This window comes from Xenopus laevis, chromosome 5L (genome assembly GCF_017654675.1).
Source record: "Xenopus laevis strain J_2021 chromosome 5L, Xenopus_laevis_v10.1, whole genome shotgun sequence".
In the NCBI taxonomy this organism is placed as follows: domain Eukaryota; kingdom Metazoa; phylum Chordata; class Amphibia; order Anura; family Pipidae; genus Xenopus; species Xenopus laevis.
The window spans coordinates 100821410-100843825 of record NC_054379.1 but is presented as its reverse complement, the minus strand read 5'-3'; the positions used below and the strand labels follow the sequence as shown (position 1 = coordinate 100843825).

General features: G+C 37.0%; 1 protein-coding gene across 1 annotated transcript in view; it reads left to right on the top strand.

Moving 5' to 3' along the window:
- The window catches only part of mlip.L (muscular LMNA-interacting protein L homeolog), a 122105-nt gene extending 100733 nt beyond the window's left edge, over positions 1-21372 (top strand). The window contains exon 13 of the mRNA XM_041563191.1: positions 20016-21372. Coding sequence (XP_041419125.1) covers positions 20016-20057 — 42 coding nt within the window. The 3' untranslated portion in view covers positions 20058-21372. The remainder of the gene's footprint in view (positions 1-20015) is intronic.
- The last annotated feature ends 1044 nt before the right edge of the window (positions 21373-22416 follow it).

Sequence of the window (22416 nt, the reverse complement as noted above, 5' to 3'; positions counted from 1 at the left end):
CATTGTGTTTGAGGTTTTTTTTGCCTGAAAATTTAAATAATTCGCGCGATTAGAAAACTTGTGGATTTTCAAGTTAAATACTATATACCAACATACGATTAATAAAAGTACTTTAGTTTTGATATATAGAATTTCTAGAATTCTATTTCTCTCCTGGATGATTTGCTTTCGTAGGGGCTTGTTGCCCCCCCCCCCTTTGGAATTGAGATCTTTGTGGATTCATACGGTATCAGTGATATACAATCCAATTAGATTTATCAGTATTACAGAATACATTTTAAATAATAGATATGTTAAATGTGTTAATCAGCGTAACCAAAAAGAGGGTTGTTTATTTCTTTCAGATCTTATAGTTGAAATACACCCTCATTGGTTACACAAATTTGGGGAATTATGAAATAAAGTAGGAAAGGTATGATTCCCATTTTTCCCATCCTGTAGTTAATTTGTTTGCTAGTACAGAGCAAATCAAGCCATTTAAACAAGAAATCAGTTGCTGCTGTAATTTTTAATAGGAACAGCAACAAGCCATATGTCTGATGCACACTTGGGGGTCGATTCACTAACTTTGAGTGAAGGATTCGAAGTAAAAAAACTTTGAATTTCGAAGTGTTTTTTGGGCTACTTCGACCATCGAATGGGCTACTTCGACCTTCGACTACGACTTCGACTATTTGACTGATTGAGCAACAATCAGCATGGCTTTATGAAGGATAGGTCATGTCAGACGAATTTGATTGCATTTTATGATGTCCTAAGTAAGATTCTGGATAGTGGGGGGCAGTAGATGTGATCTATTTGGATTTTGCCAAAGCGTTTGATACTGTGCCCCACAAACGACTGCTTTCTAAACTAAGGTCTGTTGTGCTTAATGAAGTCATTTGCACGTGGATAGGAAACTGGCTACAGGATCGGGTACAGAGGGTGGTTGTTAATGGGACATTCTCTACTTGGAGTAAGGTTCTTAGTGGGGTCCCTCAGGGCTCAGTATTGGGTCCACTTTTATTTAACTTGTTCATTAATGACTTAGGGGAGGGTGTTGTAAGTAATGTATCAGTGTTTGCAGATGACACAAAATTATCCGGCCCAATTAATTCCATCCAGGATGTGGCATCCTTGCAACAGGATCTTGACAAACTGGTAATCTGGGCAGCTAAGTGGCAAATGAGATTCAATGTTGATAAATGTAAAGTCATGCACCTGGGATGTAAAAATATCCAAGCCACTTATACCCTTAATGGGACTGCACTAGGCAAATCCATTATGGAAAAGGACCTTGGAGTCCTTGTAGATGATAAACTTGGCTGTAGCAAGCAATGCCAGTCGGCAGCATCAAGGGCAAATAAGGTCTTGAGCTGTATTAAAAGGGGCATAGAGTCAAGGGAGGAGGGGGTCATTCTTCCACTGTATAGAGCACTTGTAAGGCCCCATCTAGAATATGCCATACAGTTTTGGTCTCCATCACTCAAACAGGACACTATTGAATTAGAGAGGGTACAGAGAAGGGCAACTAAGCTGGTAAAAGGTATTGAAAATCTTAGCTATGAGGAAAGACTGGCCAAATTGGGGATGTTCACGCTGGAGAAGAGGTGCTTAAGGGGAGATATGATGACTATGTATAAATATATAAGGGGATCATATAATAATCTCTCTAATGCTTTATTTACCAGTAGGTCTTTCCAGCTGACACAAGGTCACCCATTCCGATTAGAAGAAAAGAGGTTCCGCCTAAATATTCGGAAGGGGTTTTTTACAATGAGAGCTGTGAAGATGTGGAATTCTCTCCCTGAATCAGTTGTAGAGGCTGATACATTAGATAGCTTTAAGAAGGGGTTGGATGGCTTTTTAGCAAGTAAGGGAATACAGGGTTATGGGAAATAGCTCATAGTCCAAGTTGATCCAGGGACTAGTTCGATTGCCATTTTGGAGTCAGGAAGGAATTTTTCCCCCTCTAAGGCAAATTGGAGAGGCTTCAGATGGGTTTTTTTTGCCTTCCTCTGGATCAACTGGCAGATAGGTAGTTAATAAAAAAAAAAAAAGGTTGAACTCGATGGACATGTGTCTTTTTTCAACCTTACTTACTATGTTACTATGTTACTATGACTATTCGATAGTCTAAGTACTGTCTCTTTAAGAAAAAACTTAGACCCCCTAGTTTGCCATCTAAAAGCTACCGAAGTCAATGTTAGCCTATGGGGAAGGTCCCCATAGACTTTCCTAAGTTTTTTTGGTCGAAGGATAATCCTTTGATCGTTGGATTAAAATCCTTTGATTTAATCGTTCGATCGAAGGATTATTCCTTCGATCGAACGTTCAAACTATTTGCGCTAAAATCCTTCGACTTCGATATTCGAAGTCGAAGGATTTTAATTCCCAGTCGAATATTGAGGGTTAATTAACCCTCGATATTCGACCCTTGGTGAATCGGCCCCTTAGATATTCATATAGCTAGCTTGCTAGGCTATATAGAGAATGAGTAAGGAACAGACACTCAGTATGAAAATGCTATCTCGTGACACGTGAATGAACATTTAGGCTCTTTCATTATATTGTATGTTTATTCTGCTTGCTATGGATTTTGGACTGATACAGATTTGGAGAGTTGCCTGTTAAGAACTAGTCATCCAGAATTTGGCATCTTTCTCTTTCCATCCCACTGATTTTATAACTACTGTAACATGAACTGTAAAATATCTAGATTAAGTATGCAAATGATAAGATTTCAAAGATTTTTACTGTTAACTATAATTGCTTTGATGTTTTTTTTTGCAAGTCCAATTAAATCTCCAGCAAACAAGGTTTCCTTTTACACAATTTGAGCAAGGTAATTGATTTAGATATTATACAAAAAGTAAAACATTCTCAACTACTTTTTATTTTCTCAGAGATGTTTCTAAATAACAAGTTATTTTTATCAATATTATAAACATAACAAATTCAGTCTAAAGGGATCTCCGCAAATCTTGATCAATAATAAGGTACTGCTTTGGCAACTTTATTTATGTTTCATGTATTTATTAAAGGGGACCTGTCTTACAGACTTAGGAGTTGTATAATAATAGTCCTTTTCAGATTAAACATGAAACTGAAATTTCTCTTTTTATTAAAACACCCATACCTTTTATACATAGATTTAAATATTTCAGCTGTCACTCATATATTACCTTCCCCACAACTATGTTTGAGGCACAGCAATTACTTTGATTTCTGCAATTGCTTGTTGTCACTGACATCTTCATAGGACCACTTCCTCTTCCTCTTCCCCTTCTGATGCCAATGCCCACGTAGCCGGGGCATGGGCATTTGAATTAAGTCCTCCTTTCTGGTGCATGCATGAGATTTTGAAATAATGTAAAGGTTGCCAGTTCCCATTAAATGGCATTGAACTGTATGCTTTAATTGTACACCCCAAAACAATGAAGGAAACAAAATTCAAATCATTTATATAGTATAAGAATTGATCTAATTCAAATTGTTCTTCTAGGAAAAAGCATCCATGATTCATCTTATGTTGGACTATCAGTATCAATGATCATAGAAAAAGAGGAAAACAAAAACAATCAAAATTTTTTTTCTCATAATTTGGATTGTAGTAAACTGCAACCACATCAATTGAATTGGCATTAACAGGCCAATGTGATCAAAATATCAGGCATGACAAGCTGGCTGCCTGTACATGTAGTTTTTAGGGGAAATTAGCTATGGTTAGCAGTTTAGTGTAGGAACAGAAGCAAAAAGACAGGGACACCATATATTCAGGCAAAAACACAGGTTTATTTGGGCAAACTTTTCCCAACATAAAGATGACATGAACCCACTTCATTAGTGTTGTCAACAGCATGCATTCAATAGTTTTCCCCACTCTGGAGTTCACACTAAGCGGTGCTTACTCTCCCCTCCAGGGATACCAGCTCAATAGCCTCTGGTCTGTCTCACCTTCTGGCTTTCCTCGATCACTTTAGAATCACCTGGTCACATCTCCCTCTGCTCTTTGCAGTGACAGGCAGCACCCCCAGCCACTCTGGGAGTTCCTAACACAGACAGGTAACCTTCTTGCTCAGAGAGAACTTCCTAACAGTTTTACTATTGTAGCCCACCCTGAGGTGTGCCTTAGAATTTGTGCTAATGGATATGCTCCTGCAATGCACCTTGGTGACACCCCTAGAATCCAATAATCAGGCACACAGGAATGGCAGTGCAACAGCTGAGGCTGTAAGAAAGAAATGATTAGATAGTGACAACAATCACAGATCAATTTCTAGTCAATAGCTTAATATTGTTATAACAATTCACTAAGAATAGCCAAAGCATAAGCCTGGTCTGTATACCTAAATCCCCCAACACGCTGGATATAATGTGTACTGCTGGGGGCAACTTGTGAAAAATGCAATGCTTTTCTGAGTGCTGCAACTTGGGCGCACCTCTGTGCATAGAAACCACACAGTCTCACAGATACAATAAAGGCTGACTAGTAATCTCACAAACTGGCGAGGCAGTTAAGGGTGACTTATAGTTCAGAAGAACTCTGCTTCTTCTTTCATAGTCGTTTTCTCCTGATCAAAATGGCTGGTAGACTGCAACCATCACACTGCCTGCTGGGACCTTGCACACTTTCCCTCCAAAGAACAACAGGAAATAACTCTGCAGATTAGTAGCAGTCTCTCTCTCTCTCTCTCTCTGTCTGGTCACTAAACTGGCTGCAACTAAAAACTCCTAGTCTCTTCCAGCACAGCACACCACTGCTAGCTGGGTCCTCCCTTTCTCTTCCTTTCTGGTTCTCTCTGGCGGGGCTGCTATTGGCCTTCTCAATGCACTTCCTGTAGGAAATATAGTTCTTAACTCCAATCAACGATGCTACCTCAAGAAATATCAAATGCTTGCAGTCTCTGTTTATCAAATCAGATAAGCAGCTTAGTAATAAATTGTCCAGTTATACTAATAATTGCCCCACAATATAATGTTCACACAAAGCCTTCCTGTGGAAAGTGAGCTCCAATATGAGATCTGGACCACTGGAATTGGTTTTCTGGCTTGCCTGTTCCTTCCAGAACACTATAGGGCAATTTCACTAAGCAAAGAAAATGCGCTAGCGACGCCTTCGCCGCACTTCGCCAGGGCGCCGCTAATTCACTAAAATCTGAAGTTGCGCTCAGGGAGTCGAAAGGTAGCACTAGTGTTAATTCGTCAAGCAAAGCGAAGTTACGCTAGCGATGCCTAATTTGCATACAGCGCCAAGTTAAAGTACAATGGACGTATATGTAGCATCAAATACATTACACCACACAAGCTGGGAAAGCTTCATAAAATAAAATAGAGTTGATATTTTGCCCTACACATGTGCCCACTGTATAGTTTAGGTGCCATATGTTAGGCAATGTAGGGGGGAAGGAGGATACCCCCAAAAAATGTACAATCTTTTTCCCCCTTAAAAAAGTAAAAGACGCCAGCATTTTTTGGGACTTTTTTTGAAGCAAGAGAATCTACTCTATTGCACTTCGCCTGGTCTGAGGTGGCGAAGGCAAGTCTGGCACACAGAGGTAATGTTCAGTAAAATGAGCACTTTAGTGAATTAGCGTAGTTCGTCCCTTCACCATAGTGCAACTTCGCCTGGCGTAAGGGTGTGAAGTAGCGCTAGAGTCGGTCCACAATGACGTCTTGCTGGCAAATTTTCGGTAGCGTTAGCCACTTTGCCTTTTAGTAAATTTGCCCCTATAGCTTCCAGGACCAGACGGCAAAATCCATTACAGGGGAACTCCCGCTTTCACACCAAAATTTGATAAAGAGGCTCACATAACACAGAAACCCCTAATATACCCATCACGGTTACCTGTTTCTTCAAAAAGTATGAATAAATGCCATTTTCTATGCTGAAATTTAGCTGTTGACAGTTCTTCTCTCTTTGCATCATTTGAAATCCTGGCAGGGAAGGAGGGACTAAACACTGATGTTACAAATTGTAGCAACTTCTCCACAGTTTACAGACAGCATGCAGCAAGTACATAACCCACAATGCATTGCACTGTGATGTTTTGTTCCTTATTGAAATCATGTGTGCAGGGAATTATTGGATTTGGAGGATGCAGGCTAAGGACAGCTGGCTGCTGATACAAAGTAAAAGTAGTCAGCCAGCTCAGCAAAGTAGTCAGACAGATCAGCAGAAGAGTAGGGGGCTAGGATTAGGGATTTTTTTAATTGATGTATATTGCAAAGTTGTTTGAAATTATGTTTATTTTTCAAAAAGAAGTACATTTATGTGGATTTTTCCTTTAAGCAGAGCCATTTTTTGTTTAGTAACATTTCCCTTGCAACTTACATGTCCTATGGGGGAGAAATTGCCAAAATGTACCTTTTGACACATTTCTGTGATCATTCTACCACACAGGGACCATTGTTAATGTACATTATAACTTGGTTATGTTTCACTTAACACACACAGTGCAATATCTACTGATTTATATGTCATAAACACTGCACATGGCATGCCATTAATTTCATTGAGAAAAGTGTTGGGCTACTATATGGGCTATATGCTGCAGTAATGTCCTATTGGAACATTAATGATTTACAAGGTAAAAATACCAATTCTTACTTGTTACAAAATCAGTGTTACTGTATTTATATTGTCTTATTGTTCATTGACCTTGTTTTTGTCCCATTGATATATTGTGTTCACCAATAGATTTCTATCGAGATCTCCAGGTTTGGGAGGCCATGTTGGCGCACATGCTTGAGTGTGAGCATGTGCCCTAGCTCGCTTTTTATGCACGTGTGTGACGTATGGTTGGGGGCACATTAACAAATCCTACATCACACACCCTACACCCTACATCTGATGCACATAATGAACAAGCCTGGCACTCCCTTATTTTGCATATATTTGTGCCCAAACTTGGTCACCTACATCACAAATTCTCTCCTATTGTAGAGGGCACTCACTAGGATGCTTTTCTTAAACATGCATTAATATTTCTCCCATCTGGAAGGATCCAAGAAATTCACTGGCACACAGGTAATGCTAGCAGGATAAACCTTGCTAAAAATTTTTGAAGCAAGCTTTATCCTGCTAGCATTACCTGTGTGCCAGTGAATTTCTTGGATCCATTAGGAAGTGAGGTAGCCGATTCCTCCATTGCTGTGCACCAGGGAGTCGTTTCCTGTGAAGGACAGAGTGTGCGAGTACACTTAGACTACTTTCCATAAGGCTCTTTTAAAGGAACAGTAACACCAAAAAATCTGAATATTACCCAGTACCAGAAATTGAATTCTTATCTTCTTTTTCTGGGCTCAGATCTGCATTATTGGTCACTGGAGGGCATAATGTACTAATAGTATTAAATAGTTTAGTTAATTGAAGGTGCAATAAGCCCAAAGCATGCCCCCATATAAGGCAAAACAAACTCAGGAGCAGCATTTTGTAAGAGAAACTTATTACCGACGCCATTCCTCGATCCAAGATGGCAGCACCCAGTCTGTCCACGAGGTTCTTCCTGGTCGCAGCTCTGTGACTACTGCCTAACCCTCTTGTACCTTGAACTTCGTTTGCCTCCTCCTTGGTCCTCACTCCATAATGAGCCTTCGGGCCCTTACACATTTACCTCAAAAAGTTTCTGATCCTATTAATAGTTCAATATATTATATATAAATGTTAGGCATGCACCGAAACCAGGATCTGGCCAAGATTCAGCCTTTTTCAGCAGGATTCGGCCGAATCCAAGTGCCTGGCTGAACCGACTCTGAATCCAAATAATCTTGTGACTTTTCATCACACAAACAATTAATTCAAAAATGTTTTACTCCTTTCCCCCTCATTTCCTTAATTTACATATGCAAATTAGGGTTCGGATTGGTTCAGTATTCAGCTGAATCTTTCACAAAGGATTTGGGATTTGCCCAAATCCTAAAATAGTGGATTCAGTGCATCCCTAATAAATGTATGTATTACAATGTAAATCATAAAAACAACTGAAATGCAATAAGCAATTTGCAACTTATCCAGATCCAGACTGTATTTTCAATATAGGCAATATAGAGTTTGTGGCTTGGGTGGCAGTGTGACAGGGGCAGTACTCAGGTACCAATAAAGAAAGACAAAAATGCTTTAAAAAAACAAAAACCCCAAGCTTCACTTGTTGCTAAATCTGGGGGCAGAATTGAGAGGGAGTGGAGGGACAAAAGGTTCTTCAAGAGGATTAAGCAGCTTGAGCAACTGCTGTTGCAAATAAAAAGCAATGTGCATTAGGTTTTAAAGGAAACAGCATGAAGTTTAAGAATAGCATCAGATTCTCTAAAAAACTACATGAGATTGTACAGCTGTCTGAACTCAAAGTGCATTTAATATATTCTTAAATTATTTGAAAGCAATATAATAACAGCATTGACAGTGAAAAAAGGTTTTGATAGTTTTAAATATTAATCACCAGCCAGTCAATGTAATTTTGTGCATATTTTCTTCTACAAAGATAATACCATGTACAAAAGCTTTCCCTAAATAAAAGGTTAAAAAAATGCACATAAATTAAAAAGATTCCATTTCCAAATGTTCGTCAAGTTGAAATGTATTTGAAGCTATTTAATTAAACTGCCAATCACTTGTTCAAACACAATCATCATGAAAAATGGATCCTGAATGAACAATGCTTCAAAACTAGTTTATCTAATCTGGAAATCAGTGAAGAATAGAGTTAAGCAATAGTGCTAGGACTAGAAAAGCCACCATAACATGTGCAATCTATGTTGATGAAGAAGAAGTAACTTGGTTGTCAGTCCCAATATCAAACTAATATCTAGACAATCAGTGGAGCTGATTTATCACAGCTTCAACTGGATCAACAACTGTTTAGGATTTAAGAATCCTTCCCAGACTGTCAGGAACATTTTATTGAAAGTAATGTGCGTTTGATACGGTCAAATCTTGAACATTTCTTATCTGTCTCTGTCCTAACTCCTCAATTTACAATCTTAGATTTAAACAATTTTCTTGAACCAAAAAAGATTAAGACAATCCCAAAAAAGTTAAAGAGGTTAGATAATTATTTATTTCTAGTAATGGCTGCAGCTCGCAAATCCCTCTTTCAATACTGAATTGGAAATATTCTATCTTTAGAATATATTTTGCATCATTTACACAATCTATGACTACAAGAAGCTATTAGGTATAGCTCCGGAACCCAAATAATCAGACACAACTACATTAATAATTCGATGTTTTATTTAAATCATGTTAATGGCAAAAAAAACTTCATTTTTTGAGATTTATTATATGCATGGAAAAAGTCAGAATGGACAGAAAAGAATGGAAAAAGTCAGATTCCAAAAATCTCAGACCTGCATATAAGTCAGTGGGAGACGTCCCACGAGTTTTCGAGCAAAAATCTGAAAAATTCTGGCTTTTTGGGAAAAAGTGCGAAAAAAGTGATTCCAGTAATACTGGAAAAAACTATTTGTACGATTCACTAGATTTGATCAAGTTTGTCAGAGATCCGATGAAATCATGTTTTTTATAAATAAATAAGGTCAAATTATGGATCTAGTTTGCGAAAAAAAAATTTTTTTCGGATTTTGATAAATAAGACCCTAGGTGTCACTACATTGTTTTATATTCTAGCAGTTATTCAAACCAAAAAACCCAGATGCAAATTGGAGGAAGGATCTTAATCATAATATATTATTAATTCTTTGAAGGCAAAGAGTTAAGGATAGTTAAGGATCTTCCCAAATATGTTTTAATACTTTTAGAATTCTTACTGGTTCAGAAGTAATATACTTATTGTCTATCAAGGGCTCTAAAAATGGGGTTATCTTGCAATCTAGAGCAGTGCTATCTCTGTGTGTTGCACCAGGTACACATATAAATTGCATCGAGGCAAGGGTAAAGGCAGTTAAATCAGGGGAGCGAGTGAAATGTCTATGGTGAACTAATGGCCCATTAGCACACCAGCGCTTAAACTTACCTCTTTATAAAGCACACATACATCTTTTAAATGAGAAATAAAGCTTAACAAAGACAGACTAGAAATACTGTACATTTTGTTTTGAGGTTCTCTTTTCTTTTCTGCTATTTCACATCACATAAGCTCTATACAATATGTATGTTTTTTTTACATGTCTACCCTTTACTTCATAGAGGCCATAATTTGCTTGGTTTGTCTTTGTAGTTTTAATCATATTCTAGCACATTACAGGACTGTGATTGTTAGCTTTATTTTTCATGGGGAATATGTGCTTTTCACCAATCCTGCAAAGATATTTTTGTTATGCATATACTATTTCTATTTTAAGAATGCCAAAAAAATAAAGAAGCTGATTAACGTCTAAATACCAAATAAAAAATACAGTTGCTATAACACTCCTTTCTGTGTTTGTTAAACGCATACTGTCATGGGAAAAATCTTTTTTTTTTCCAACAGCAGAATTCTGCACTGAATTCATTTCTCAAAAGAGCAAACAGATGTTTTTTTATTTGATTTTGAAATCTGACATGGGACTAGACATATCATCAGTTACCCAGCTGCCCCCAGTCATGTGACTTGTGCTTTGATGAACTTCAGTCACTCTTTACTGCTGTACTGCAAGTTAGAGTGAAATCTCCCCCCTCCCTATTCACCCCAGCAGCCCATCAGCAGAACAATGGGAAGGTAACCAGATAACAATTCCCTAACACAAGATATCAGCTCCCTGGAAGATCTAAGAACAACACTCAATAGCAAAATTCAGGTCCCACTGTGACACATTCCGTTACATTGAGCAGGAGAAACAACAGCCTGCCAGAAAGCAGTTCCATCCTAAAGTGCTGGCTCTTTCTGAAAGCACAAGAACAGGCAAAATGACCAGAGATTGCTGCCTACACACCAATATTACAACTTAAAAAATACACTTGCTGGTTCAGGAATTACATTTTATATTGTAGAGTTAATTATTTGCAATGTAAACTGTGTAATGCAGAAATAAAAACTGCATCATAAAATCATGACAGAATTCCTTTTTGCAGAGATTTAATCGATGGACAAACTGTGAAAACACAAATACTCTGAACAATGTGAACCAAATGCTGAGTAACTTCTAAATCTGTTGATGCCTACAGTCTTTTCCAACATTTTCAGTTGTTGAATCAAAACATTTTCATGGCTAGTGTAGGCACTAGTTAGAGAGCTTGCTTATAAAAACAATTTAAAAACATGTTTATAAAAAGTACTTTCTTGCGTTCAGTGGAATCTTTTGTTATGCCCCTACATATCTACAACATACTTTACTAAAAAATGTAAATATAGTTTTGTAGTATTGGGGGTACTAGAGTGACCACATTCCCTAAACCCTTGTTATTCTAGTGCATACATACTGTAAGTTATTAGGTGTGAGGGCTTTGGATGAAGTCCTATGTATGTTTAGGTCACTGGGTATACAAGATCTGGAATAAATGGGCCTTCATGTCTTGAAGTTGCAGACCATCAATAAAGAGTGTCCCTATAACCATTTGAAAGTCCACAGGATGCCAAACACAAATGTGTTTTAAACAAAATGTCAGCGAAAGAATTAGTCCAGCACCCACTGTTTGAAATAAAACGGCCTTTATTGGACCAAGGGCATTACAGCAACGTTTCAGACCAACTGGTCTTTTATCAAGCTTTTATCAGCTTGATAAAAGACCAGTTGGTCTGAAACGTTGCTGTAATGCCCTTGGTCCAATAAAGGCCGTTTTATTTCAAACAGTGGGTGCTGGACTAATTCTTTCGCCAGTATTGCCAGTGGAAAGTGGCCATTGGAGGACGTGCACCCAGCCAAAGAAGGGAGTTGAAGCTGTGCTGACTACTAGCTATTAAACAAAATGTCATACAATTGTTTTACTCATACAGGTGGACTTGATCTGATCAGGTGATCTGAGAAAATCAGTTTGTTGGATGTATTTATGGCATACCATAGTACGATACTAAAACATATAATAAAGACATATATTTACCATAGTCAGTCCTTATTTATTAAGTACAGGTATGGGACTTGTTATCCAGAATGCTGATAATGGCATACTATTTTTACCCATGTTGTTGCACTGCTGCAATTATATCATTACTGGTATAGCAACATTTATTGACTTTGTTAGGTTGTGATTTATGATATATTAACTAAGAGTTAATAGTCAGCACTCTACTGTTATTTATTCATGGGGTGCACAGTGGTCACCATACAACATTCCAACATGTTTGCAGCAATATGGACCTGATTCTATAAGATTTAAATTATTAATCAGCCTTTATTAACAATATATTATCACAGTCCACAATCCACAAAAATGTAGGCACTGTTCCCTGAATGAGAGCCAAAAGGTGCAGGGTCTTGAACTCACAAGACCTGTGTATTCTCTGCAAATATCAGCTTTATAAGGGTGGTCCTTGTCAATTCCCTAAGCTTGTCCAGACAACTCCATCCCTCTCACATTTACATTTTCTACAGTTAGCATGAAAGTTTTAACTGAGAACAAATTATTCATTGGGCCTGAATCAGCAGTTTAGAGCTAACAGTTTTAACATGCAGTAGAAAGATTAATAACATTTTACTTGGCAGGTGGCACTTTGCTATCTGAATATAAAATCGGAAACCATACAGTTTCCAATTTTTGAAAGTGCCCAACCAACCTTTAATGAAATAGGCATAATACTGCTTGTTAATAATAATAGTTTTTTTCAAACCTTGTTTTTTCCTCCAGAATTCAGTTCAGCATATTTATTGTTTGTGAAACTATTTAAATAATTAAAGGGGTACAAAATGAACAAAGCTGCCAACAGGGGTGCTTTATGTGTGTATTAAAATGGGGCCAACACAAGATCCACATGTTTAAAATATGATTTTACATGTTTTACTTTTTTTACCGTTGTTTAAATATTTAAAGATGTATTCATGAGTTCCTTAATTTATTACCTTGCTGCAACACAGTCATGCTGTGTGACTGGCTGATTGCAGCTCAAGTCAATAATTAGCAAGACACAACTGACAAAAAGCAGTTTTTTTGCAGTAGGTGAAATGGTAGGTAAAGAAATATTCAGATACAACATTTAAATCTCAAATGTTCTATATGACGTCCGGAGCATGTTTTTGTTGGTTTTTTTTTCTGAAAAATTTAAGAAAATGTAATTCTGTTACCAAAATTATTTATAAATAATTGCGATGAAAAGCAGTGGTTGGCCATTGTGCCATTAACATTATCATGAAATAAAAAATAGGGATTAGTAAAAAAGCTTGTCACTGGCGAATTAGCAGCAATAGCTAAGAGTTTACCCATGGCAAAATTTACGAATTTGTAGTGAAAAAGTGCAGCAACTATTCTCCAAGGTAGCACAATTAGGAGATGTGATCAAGATTGTATCTCCTGTCTGTGCTGTCATTACTGTATGCAATGCTTGTGTGAACCAAAGAAATTACAGCCAGGGAGAGCAGGAGATTCAACAGACAAATGCTGCTTTGAAAGGAAATGATAACCCCCCACAGAAATGCCTTCAATACCTTCCACTCTGTAAGTGCCAAACGCAGGTTGGGACGCAGCATGTTGCATTTCACCTGCGTTCGGCGCATACATGCATCTGTGTGAGTACAGCCCCCTTCAAAATAATTGACTGCGTCTATGGCCATGTTTAAGAGCCCTAAAGCATACATTTGATTACTTTAGTAGTTCTAGAGTCTAGTACACATGGAGACTAAACAGGCTGGTCTCTTCGGGAATCCCACAGGTGAATAACAATGCAGAAAAGTCCCCACCTTTCTGTCAGACCCAAACACTCTGGTCTCAGTAAATTCAGCAGGTGATTTGCAAAGCAGCTCAGACGTATAGCTCCTATTCTCACACACATTCACCTGCTGCTTTTCCTTAAAACACCCATTGGATGTCCAGTTCACACCTCTGCCTGCTTAACCCTGTGGTGTCTCTTTAAGGGATGACTCTTAAAGGGATGTCTCAAAACCTAAAGAATGGGGCTATGTATATATCTGCCATCCATGATATATCCCTTCCAACTTGCACAATGTCCTTTAATAGCAATTACATTTATATTATTCCAGTTATTGGAAAGAGGCTTAGAATGTCAGTTTTTCTCATTGTGCAAAAAATATTTTTTGGTTGGACTTCCTTTATAAGTATCATTTGATGACTGCCTTTGCTCACATTCGATCTCCGTTTACCTATTTACCTCTATTTACCTGGTCCATTTCAAACTTTAAACACGGGAAAATTTGTTAGCACATATTAAATGGCTAATATGCACTTGAATGGTATTACTTTGTAAGCATCAGGTACAGTAATGGCAGGTGCAACCAAAAAACACTTGAATTCTTGGAAATAATGCTACATTGTGACAATTTGCACCCTTTGCCCTTTCCACACTGCATCTTGTAAATAATTGCCCCATAGTGTGTCTATCTTGCAGGTTCGGACTGGAGCACTGGGGGCCCACTGGGCTCCAAACTTCCCAGGGCCTCCCCTGCACTCATGCATCAAATGCCGGCATGTGCCGTGCATGCACAAACACTGTTTAGCGCCGCACACCGTTTAGTTTTGGGGCCGGTAGATTAGGCCCCAGTCCAACCCTGCTAGCTTGTTGCCACCATAAATAGAGTTTGATTCTTTACATAGAGAGTAATTCTGTATGGAATTTTTATTAAATTGCTTAGAAATGTAGTTCTCGTGTATAAAATATAGTAATAAATAACAAGTAGTAAAATGAAATGTACTGACACTAGTGTACAGTCACATCTCTCACAACAGGTGCCAGGAGATAAAACTGGGAATCAGAGTGATATTATTACATGCCTCCTACAATGTAATATTTCATATAAATATGACAGTGTTTCCAGAAGTAAGTATAGGCTGAGAGATGAATACTTCAGATAATGTTTCTCAAACTGTATGCGTGAAATGCACTGAAATATTTGATATTATTTTATTTTACACTTTTTCAATCACTGAAAAAGAACGATGAAGTGAACCACACCTCCTAAACACAGCACAAACAACTAATACATAAACGAATATATTTACAGCACAAAAAAAATTGAATAAAGCAGTAGGATGTCATGGTTGGTGCATATATATATATATTTATTCATTTTTATATTTTTTTTTTCGTGTACGTGTATTTTTTCCCCTCATTCACTAAGGCGGTTATTTATCAAAAATCAGGTTTGCATTTTTGTTTGATTCAAGAAAAAACACAGTGAAAAAAAAAAACTGTGAATAAACCTTGAATTCTTAAATAAAATGGGAAAAGTTGCCAGAATGGGAGATTGTCTCTTACAAATGTATTTATTTCTTTATTCCCCTAGTTTATTAAATCATTTGTGTTTTTCAGCCTCATTGAAATTAATAGAACAATGTGATTTCTGGAAAAAAACACAACTGCAAATATTCATTCACGTTTTTCTGTAAATAATGTAGAGGAAAAAAAACCAGATGATGCCAAAATGTTCTCATCTTTTGCTGCTGTTTTTTTTTTTTTCACACCCCTCCCCTCAAGAACCTTCAACCAAACAAAATATGCAGTATACTCAAAGCTCATCTCAAGTGATGGGTGAATTTGTTTTCCAAGCATGTATTCTCGGCAAATTTCCACGTTTCGCTGCCCGCAAATGGTTTTGCAAACTGTGGCAAAATATCAATTAGTCACGCGTATAAAAATTGTCGTGCATCAAAATTATTCTGACGCCCATTGACTTTAATGCATTTCGGCAAAATAGTCTCGCGTATAAAAATTAATGCTTGCGTCAAAATTATTTTGACACCCATTGACATCAATGCATTTCGGCGTTTTGCTAATTTTTCAGCGAATCAGAACGGGACAGATTCACCCATCACTACTCATTTAGTATGTAATTTTGAATTGAAGGAAAACTGATGTAATTTCAAAATGTAAAAAGAGTTTATGAATTTCAGCGCATTGTTGTTCTCTAGTTCTTCAATGAGACATTTGTTCAGACAGGGAAATCCTTTAAATGAATGGCAAAGGGCATGGATCTCAGTTACAAATAAGATGGTCAAAATAGGATTGTTTACACCGGAGAAAAAGCATTTCATTAGCATTAAGGTTCACAATTGTGTTTTTCTTCATAAGGGACATTTCCTGGGTATCTAGGTAAAATATAATTTTTACGGCTGACATTTCAGCTAATGCAAGAGTAAGTTAACTGCAATAAACATTCTCTGAATGGATAAATATGTCTTTCTACTCCAAAATATCAAACTCAAAAGTTTTCTAAATGGATTGTTGTTTATGAAATTTTTCAAACCCTCATATAACAGCATCCTATTCCCTACATGTCCCCAATGTACTAATGTAACACATCCTAAATATATGGTCTTGTGACCATGAAACATTGTGATGCCAATTCTACACAGGATTAACAAAGTATGTGGCATGAACTGAATGTGAACCATTCATATGAATTTAACACACTCTCTGTTTATGTGTGGTAAGAAGTCACACTAAATATTTTTACCCCAGAAAACCATATATATATATATATATATATATATATATATATATATATATATATATATATATATATATATATATATATATATATATATACCATAAGTACACATTGTGAAAAATGTAAAATGGGTAAATATGTCTTTATAGTTAGTGATGGGCGAATTTATTCGCAAGGCGCAAATTTGCGGCAAATTCCCACGATTTGCCGCAGACGAATACATTTGCGAAACTGCCGCGAAAATTCGCCTTGCCTACTGCAAAACTAACACGCAGCCTTCGTTTTTATGTTTGAAAAGGGTGTCTAAAAGTGGAAGTAGAAGTAGATGACTAATCTAATCATGCTTTTCAGTTACCAAACTCCAAAACAATGATGAATTTAGCATTGCTCAGAGCGTACATTTTACAGCATCCTTTATCCCATAAGTCATTAGATAATGTGGGAAACAAAATTATGAACACAAAGGGTCTTCTGAACATTTTGATACCCAATATACTTTTTATGACAAAAGCAATAATTAAGAACAATGCAGAATACAATAAAGCTAAAAGACAATAAAAAAAATCACAATTAAACTATTAAACTATTGTACAGTGAGGTTAGTGGTCAAAATTCTAGTCTTGCTGTGCAATAAATATTTTATGGCATAAAAAAGCAACAAGTAGAGTGCAAAATTCCTCACCCCATTAAACATATAGAAGTGTGTGTACAAAAAATGTGTGTATTTGTGCGTGTGTTTACCACTCACCAGTGTGCATGCAGGCAGGGGATACTGGACAACCACCAAAGATCATGGGGGGGGGGAGTGCAGCATTGGTGGCTGACCAGCAAATTAAGACAATACCCAGGCAGTGGTTTCCTTACATCCCGGGTTCAAGATCCCTTTTTCTGGCCCAACACTTGTACAGGTCATTGCTAAAGATTTTCTACCAAATAACAATTCTTCTTCAATTGTACTCGAACTGGTTTTAAGGATGGGAACACATTTTCTTGTTTCCTCCCCTGGTCTGTGGCATAAATGGTCCATAATTATACCCTTGAGATAATTTGAAATGTTCAAAGTGGATACTAAATAAAATTGACTGTGATTCACAAGAATTCAGAATTTCAAAAAAAAAGGTTCATTCATTCATTTTATACTATGCAAAATATATTTGGTAAAAATGCAGAATAGGACTGCTAGCAATGGTGAACTTGGAAAGTGGAAAATTGTCCTGCTATCATTGGCAGGCAACATCTAATGCTACAGTACATACATTCATATGCAATTCAAGATTATTCTGACACCGTGATTAATCATAATCTGATGCTACAAAGAGAAAAATATATCACGGTCAACGGAGGAGCTGGATCTGTAGGAATATGGACATTTTTAGCAGTAGAAAATCCTCTGCTCAGGATATGTACCTAAATATCTACAGTGGATTTTGATGCTATACTATACATGTATTATGTTTGGTCTTTTGTTCTGAATAAAAAGCCAGAATGCATTTTCAAAATGACAAGTGGCTTGTACTTGTGTTCAGCTCTTGAAAAAAAGAACTTTTATGATTTTATGTTACAGTTTTAGCTGACAGAATATGGAATCTTTTTGAAAATCAGATCACTCATTTCTCTTGCTTTAATGCTAAATAAAACTGCTTGTATCAAAAACCTTATATATGGGAACAAAGGAAGCCTCTTGTGAGAAAAAGAACCATCACAGAACACAATTCACTAGATGGATGATATTCATTAAATTCGAAATGTGATTGTAATATACCCATTGCTCCCCATCATTACTACTGTACACCTCCTCGCCTAATCTCTACAACAATCTGGCAAAATTGCTCTTAGTGAAAAAAATGCCCAACACGGCTTATGTTATGGGGTGAGTTCAATAACTTTCTTGTCACTTGTTAATTGCTAATGAACACAGTAACGGCAATGGCACATGGGATGTTTTGTTTATCTCCTCCAGCTTGGGCAACAGTTGTGATGGCTGATTCTGTTAATGCTTTTAAAAGTGGCTTGGATAATTTTTTGGCATAATATCAAAGGCTATTGTAATACTAAACTCTATAGTTAGTATAGATATGGATATATATATATATATATATAGAGATGCAGATGTTCCGCACACCATAAGTGGCAAAAGACCTGGGTGCTGATCCAAAAGATAAATGGATACAGGTGCAGGGTGGGACAGCACTCCAAGGATTTGAAGACAAGGATATAATGTCAAGAAAGTGAGCAGGTTTATTCAATCCAATTTGGATTGAATAAACCTGCTCACTTTCTTGACATTATATCCTTGTCTTCAAATCCTTGGAGTGCTGTCCCACCCTGCACCTATATATATATATATATATAATTTATGTGAGGGTATGAAGGAGTGTGTATGGATGCTGGGTTTCATTTGGAGGAGTTGAAATTGATAGACTTTGTCTTTTTTCAACCCAATTTAACTATGTATTTATAATGGGCATGACTTGGGCATGCTCATAACCTGTACAGCGAAGAACCAAAACATGATGGTATTAAAGGTATAAACATACACTAAGAACAATTCAGCAGGAAAAGATTTCAGTGGCTCAGAGAAGATACAAATGCATATTTTGGTGATGTCAAATTAATTACCCTAAGGGCAGGGGTACACTGGCACCGGGACGATTTAGTAGCCTGGCAACTAATCGCCTCTTCTGCAGGGCGACAATCTCCCAGAACCACCTTTCCCCTGCCATCTGCCTGCTAAAATGAAAAATCGCCTGCGCCAATGCACTTGTGGCACTTTGACTCATAATTGGGCAGCTGCTTCTATCTTTAACTTGATCTACTGTATTCCAGAGGCCATTAACACATAGGGGACATTTACTTAGCTCGAGTGAATGATTAGAAGGAAAAATACTTTGAATTTCGAAGTATTTTTTTGGCTACTTCGACCATCAAATTGGCTACTTCGAGTACGACTTCAAATCGAGCTAAAAAACGTTCGACTATTCGACCATTCGATAGTCGAAGTACTGTCTCTTTAAAGAAAACTTCAACCACCTACTTCGCCACCTAAAACCTACCGAGCACCAATGTTAGCCTATGGGGAAGGTCCCCATAGGCTTTCCTAGCAATTTGTGATTGAAGGAAAATCGTTCGATCGATGAATTAAAATCGTTCGATCGAATGATTTTTCCTTCGATCGTTCCATCAAACGAGTTGCCGTAAATCCTTCGACTTCGATATTCGAAGTCGAAGGATTTAACCTCGATGGTCGAATATCGAGGGTTAATTAACCCTCGATATTCGACCCATAGTAAATGTGCCCCATAGTATCTATTTAACTAGCATATGATTTCTTTCTTTATTGTTCTGAATTCTCAAGGATTGTAAAGTTTGCAGACCATTCCATCTTTCAGCCCTTCTTTATTGTACAATACTACAATACAAGCATTGCTACATCATATCATTATTAGATTATTTAGGTGTGACACTGTTATCCTAATCCATTTAATTACAAAGATACAAGCATATCCTGTATTCACGCTAATTTGAATTTACATTCTCATTTTTTTCAGGTGAGAATCAAGAAGAGGACACATCAAAATACAGATTTATAATTTTCCAAATACATTTGTTTCCATTAAGCATGTTTTCCTATTACAGGATATGCAATGTATTACAGGATATGCAATGTATTAAAGATATCCTAAGCTATATTATCATTGTTATGTTGCCATGAAATGTATATACTATCTAAATTATATTACCTGTCATAAATGTATTCTAAGAAGGAGTTTAGACCCTTTGTATTGTTAAGGTATGATGGATAGTGTCTGTCACACATATTGGAACACTGTTTTAATGGCAATGTTTAAATCATTGTAAATTATCGCTGCAGTCATGCTCACAACCATAAGACTGATGTCACTCTACTGTTCTAAAATTTGTAATATCTCTAGAACTTCAGATAATCCCATAAAATACCATCAGTGTTCTAATATAGTAATGAATTATGTATAAATGATCTTTAAATGGTAGGATGTCTTGCTATCTTTATTATTAGATTTTCAATACAATTTTGCATGTCCTGTTCTAGTACATTTTATTGTGAATTAATAGCTCTATATTTTCTACTATTTCAGCAAAGGGTAGAAGGTTAATTAACCTGAGAACGAGTAGGAACTGAAGTGTGCTTAACTGATGGTGATCAGTCTTCAAGATAAGCTACTAAATGTAGCCCTCATAGTTACAACACAGTTCATTATGAGATGTTTTAACATATCACCTAATGTGCTGCAACAGAAATGCCCAACATATGGCTACCAGCCCTTGAAATATAAATTCCAGCAAGACTGTTAGACAAATATGATGGTTGGATGTCAATGATGGGAATTATAGCTGAACAACAAGTAGGGGTTATTTTAATTTAGGAAACACTGCCATATTTTACATTTTCTTCATTTGTATAAACTGTATTATATAACTGATTCTTACTTGGGCATCTGTATTTGCCATAAAAGAATTTGTTTTAGCATTGAATAGTATTTTGGTGCAATGCAGAACATTATATGCAGTGTGTGAGTTTCAGAACTATTTCTAATTAAATGGACATTCACAATACCAGCTCTTGACATGCAGAATATTGTTTGTAATCTAAAAAAGAACATGATTAATTTCGCTCACAGCATTAATAGAGATGCAAATCAAATTAATATGTTGACAGCAAATACTAAACAAGAACATCTGTACTCTTTAAATTATTCATTATGGAGAGTCTCCTTAAGCTCTAAAAATGAGACTGTCACCAAAAGAAATAAATCTAGCACAACTCTAGGTCTATATTTTTGTATGACCCAACAAAAGAGCAAATGTAATTTTTTGAAAACAGATTTGATTGTATTGTGCTGTGTAATGAATTTGTTGTGAAACTTTTCTGCGGATTGTGATTTTTTTTTGGATATATTTAAACATATCTGCTTTATACAGTTGTTTTTCTCAGTGTCCTACCAGGCATATAGAGTAACTGAAACAAGGAAGAGGTTATATATTAACAAATATACCAAAGAATGTACTGTATTTATTAAACCAGTATTCAGTGGGATCATGGTTATCCGACCTAAAACGATACAGACCCTACCTATAGAGTAACAATCTCTGTATTAGGCAGTTCAGTTCCTTCCTGCATTATTTATCCACAGTATATTTTTATATATTAAAGATATAATTAACTATGTAAGCTTGGTAATGGTGGGTAGAGTGTTGGTGAGCCTAGGAATGCCTAGAGACACTACAAATTTATAGAATTCCCTCCCTGGGAGTGTAAATTATTGGGGTGTAGGTTCAGATGAATTAGTGGCGGAACTACCAGGGGGAGCAGGGGGTGCGAGCTGACCAGGGCCCACACCCCCTCAGGGCCCCCCGGCAGTCCACTCGCCACTGGAATCCGCCGTGTATGGAGGGGGGCGGGGGCCCGGCTGTGCATCACACACCAGGGCCCGCCCCCCTCTAGTTACGGCACTGAGATGAATTCTTAAATCCACCATTATGTGTGTAGAGTAAATCCTTCCCAGCATACTTGGGTATTACATCCCCATCATTTTGTAAAGTTAAACATTTCCCCTCAAAGACAGCACATGATAAGAATGAAGGGTTTTATATATCCCCTAATCTACTGGCCCTTCCAATAGCTTTCCCCTGCCCCTCTATACATGGTGGGTCTGCCGAAATAAGTATCCCCCACCACAAAATATTAATAATAAAAGGCACCAGCATATACAGTGTACTTGTCAAAATGATTCTTGACAGCTTAATAAATGAAAGTCAGAAAAAATGAGTATTTTTAGCCAATTAAAAGATGTATTGCCAGTTTGCCCTTTAATATATATGTACTGTATACCCTGTAGATTTTTATAAAAGTGCACAATATGAAAATGTACCAGGTTTGATGAGCCAGTTCATCAAAGTAAAATGAAACGG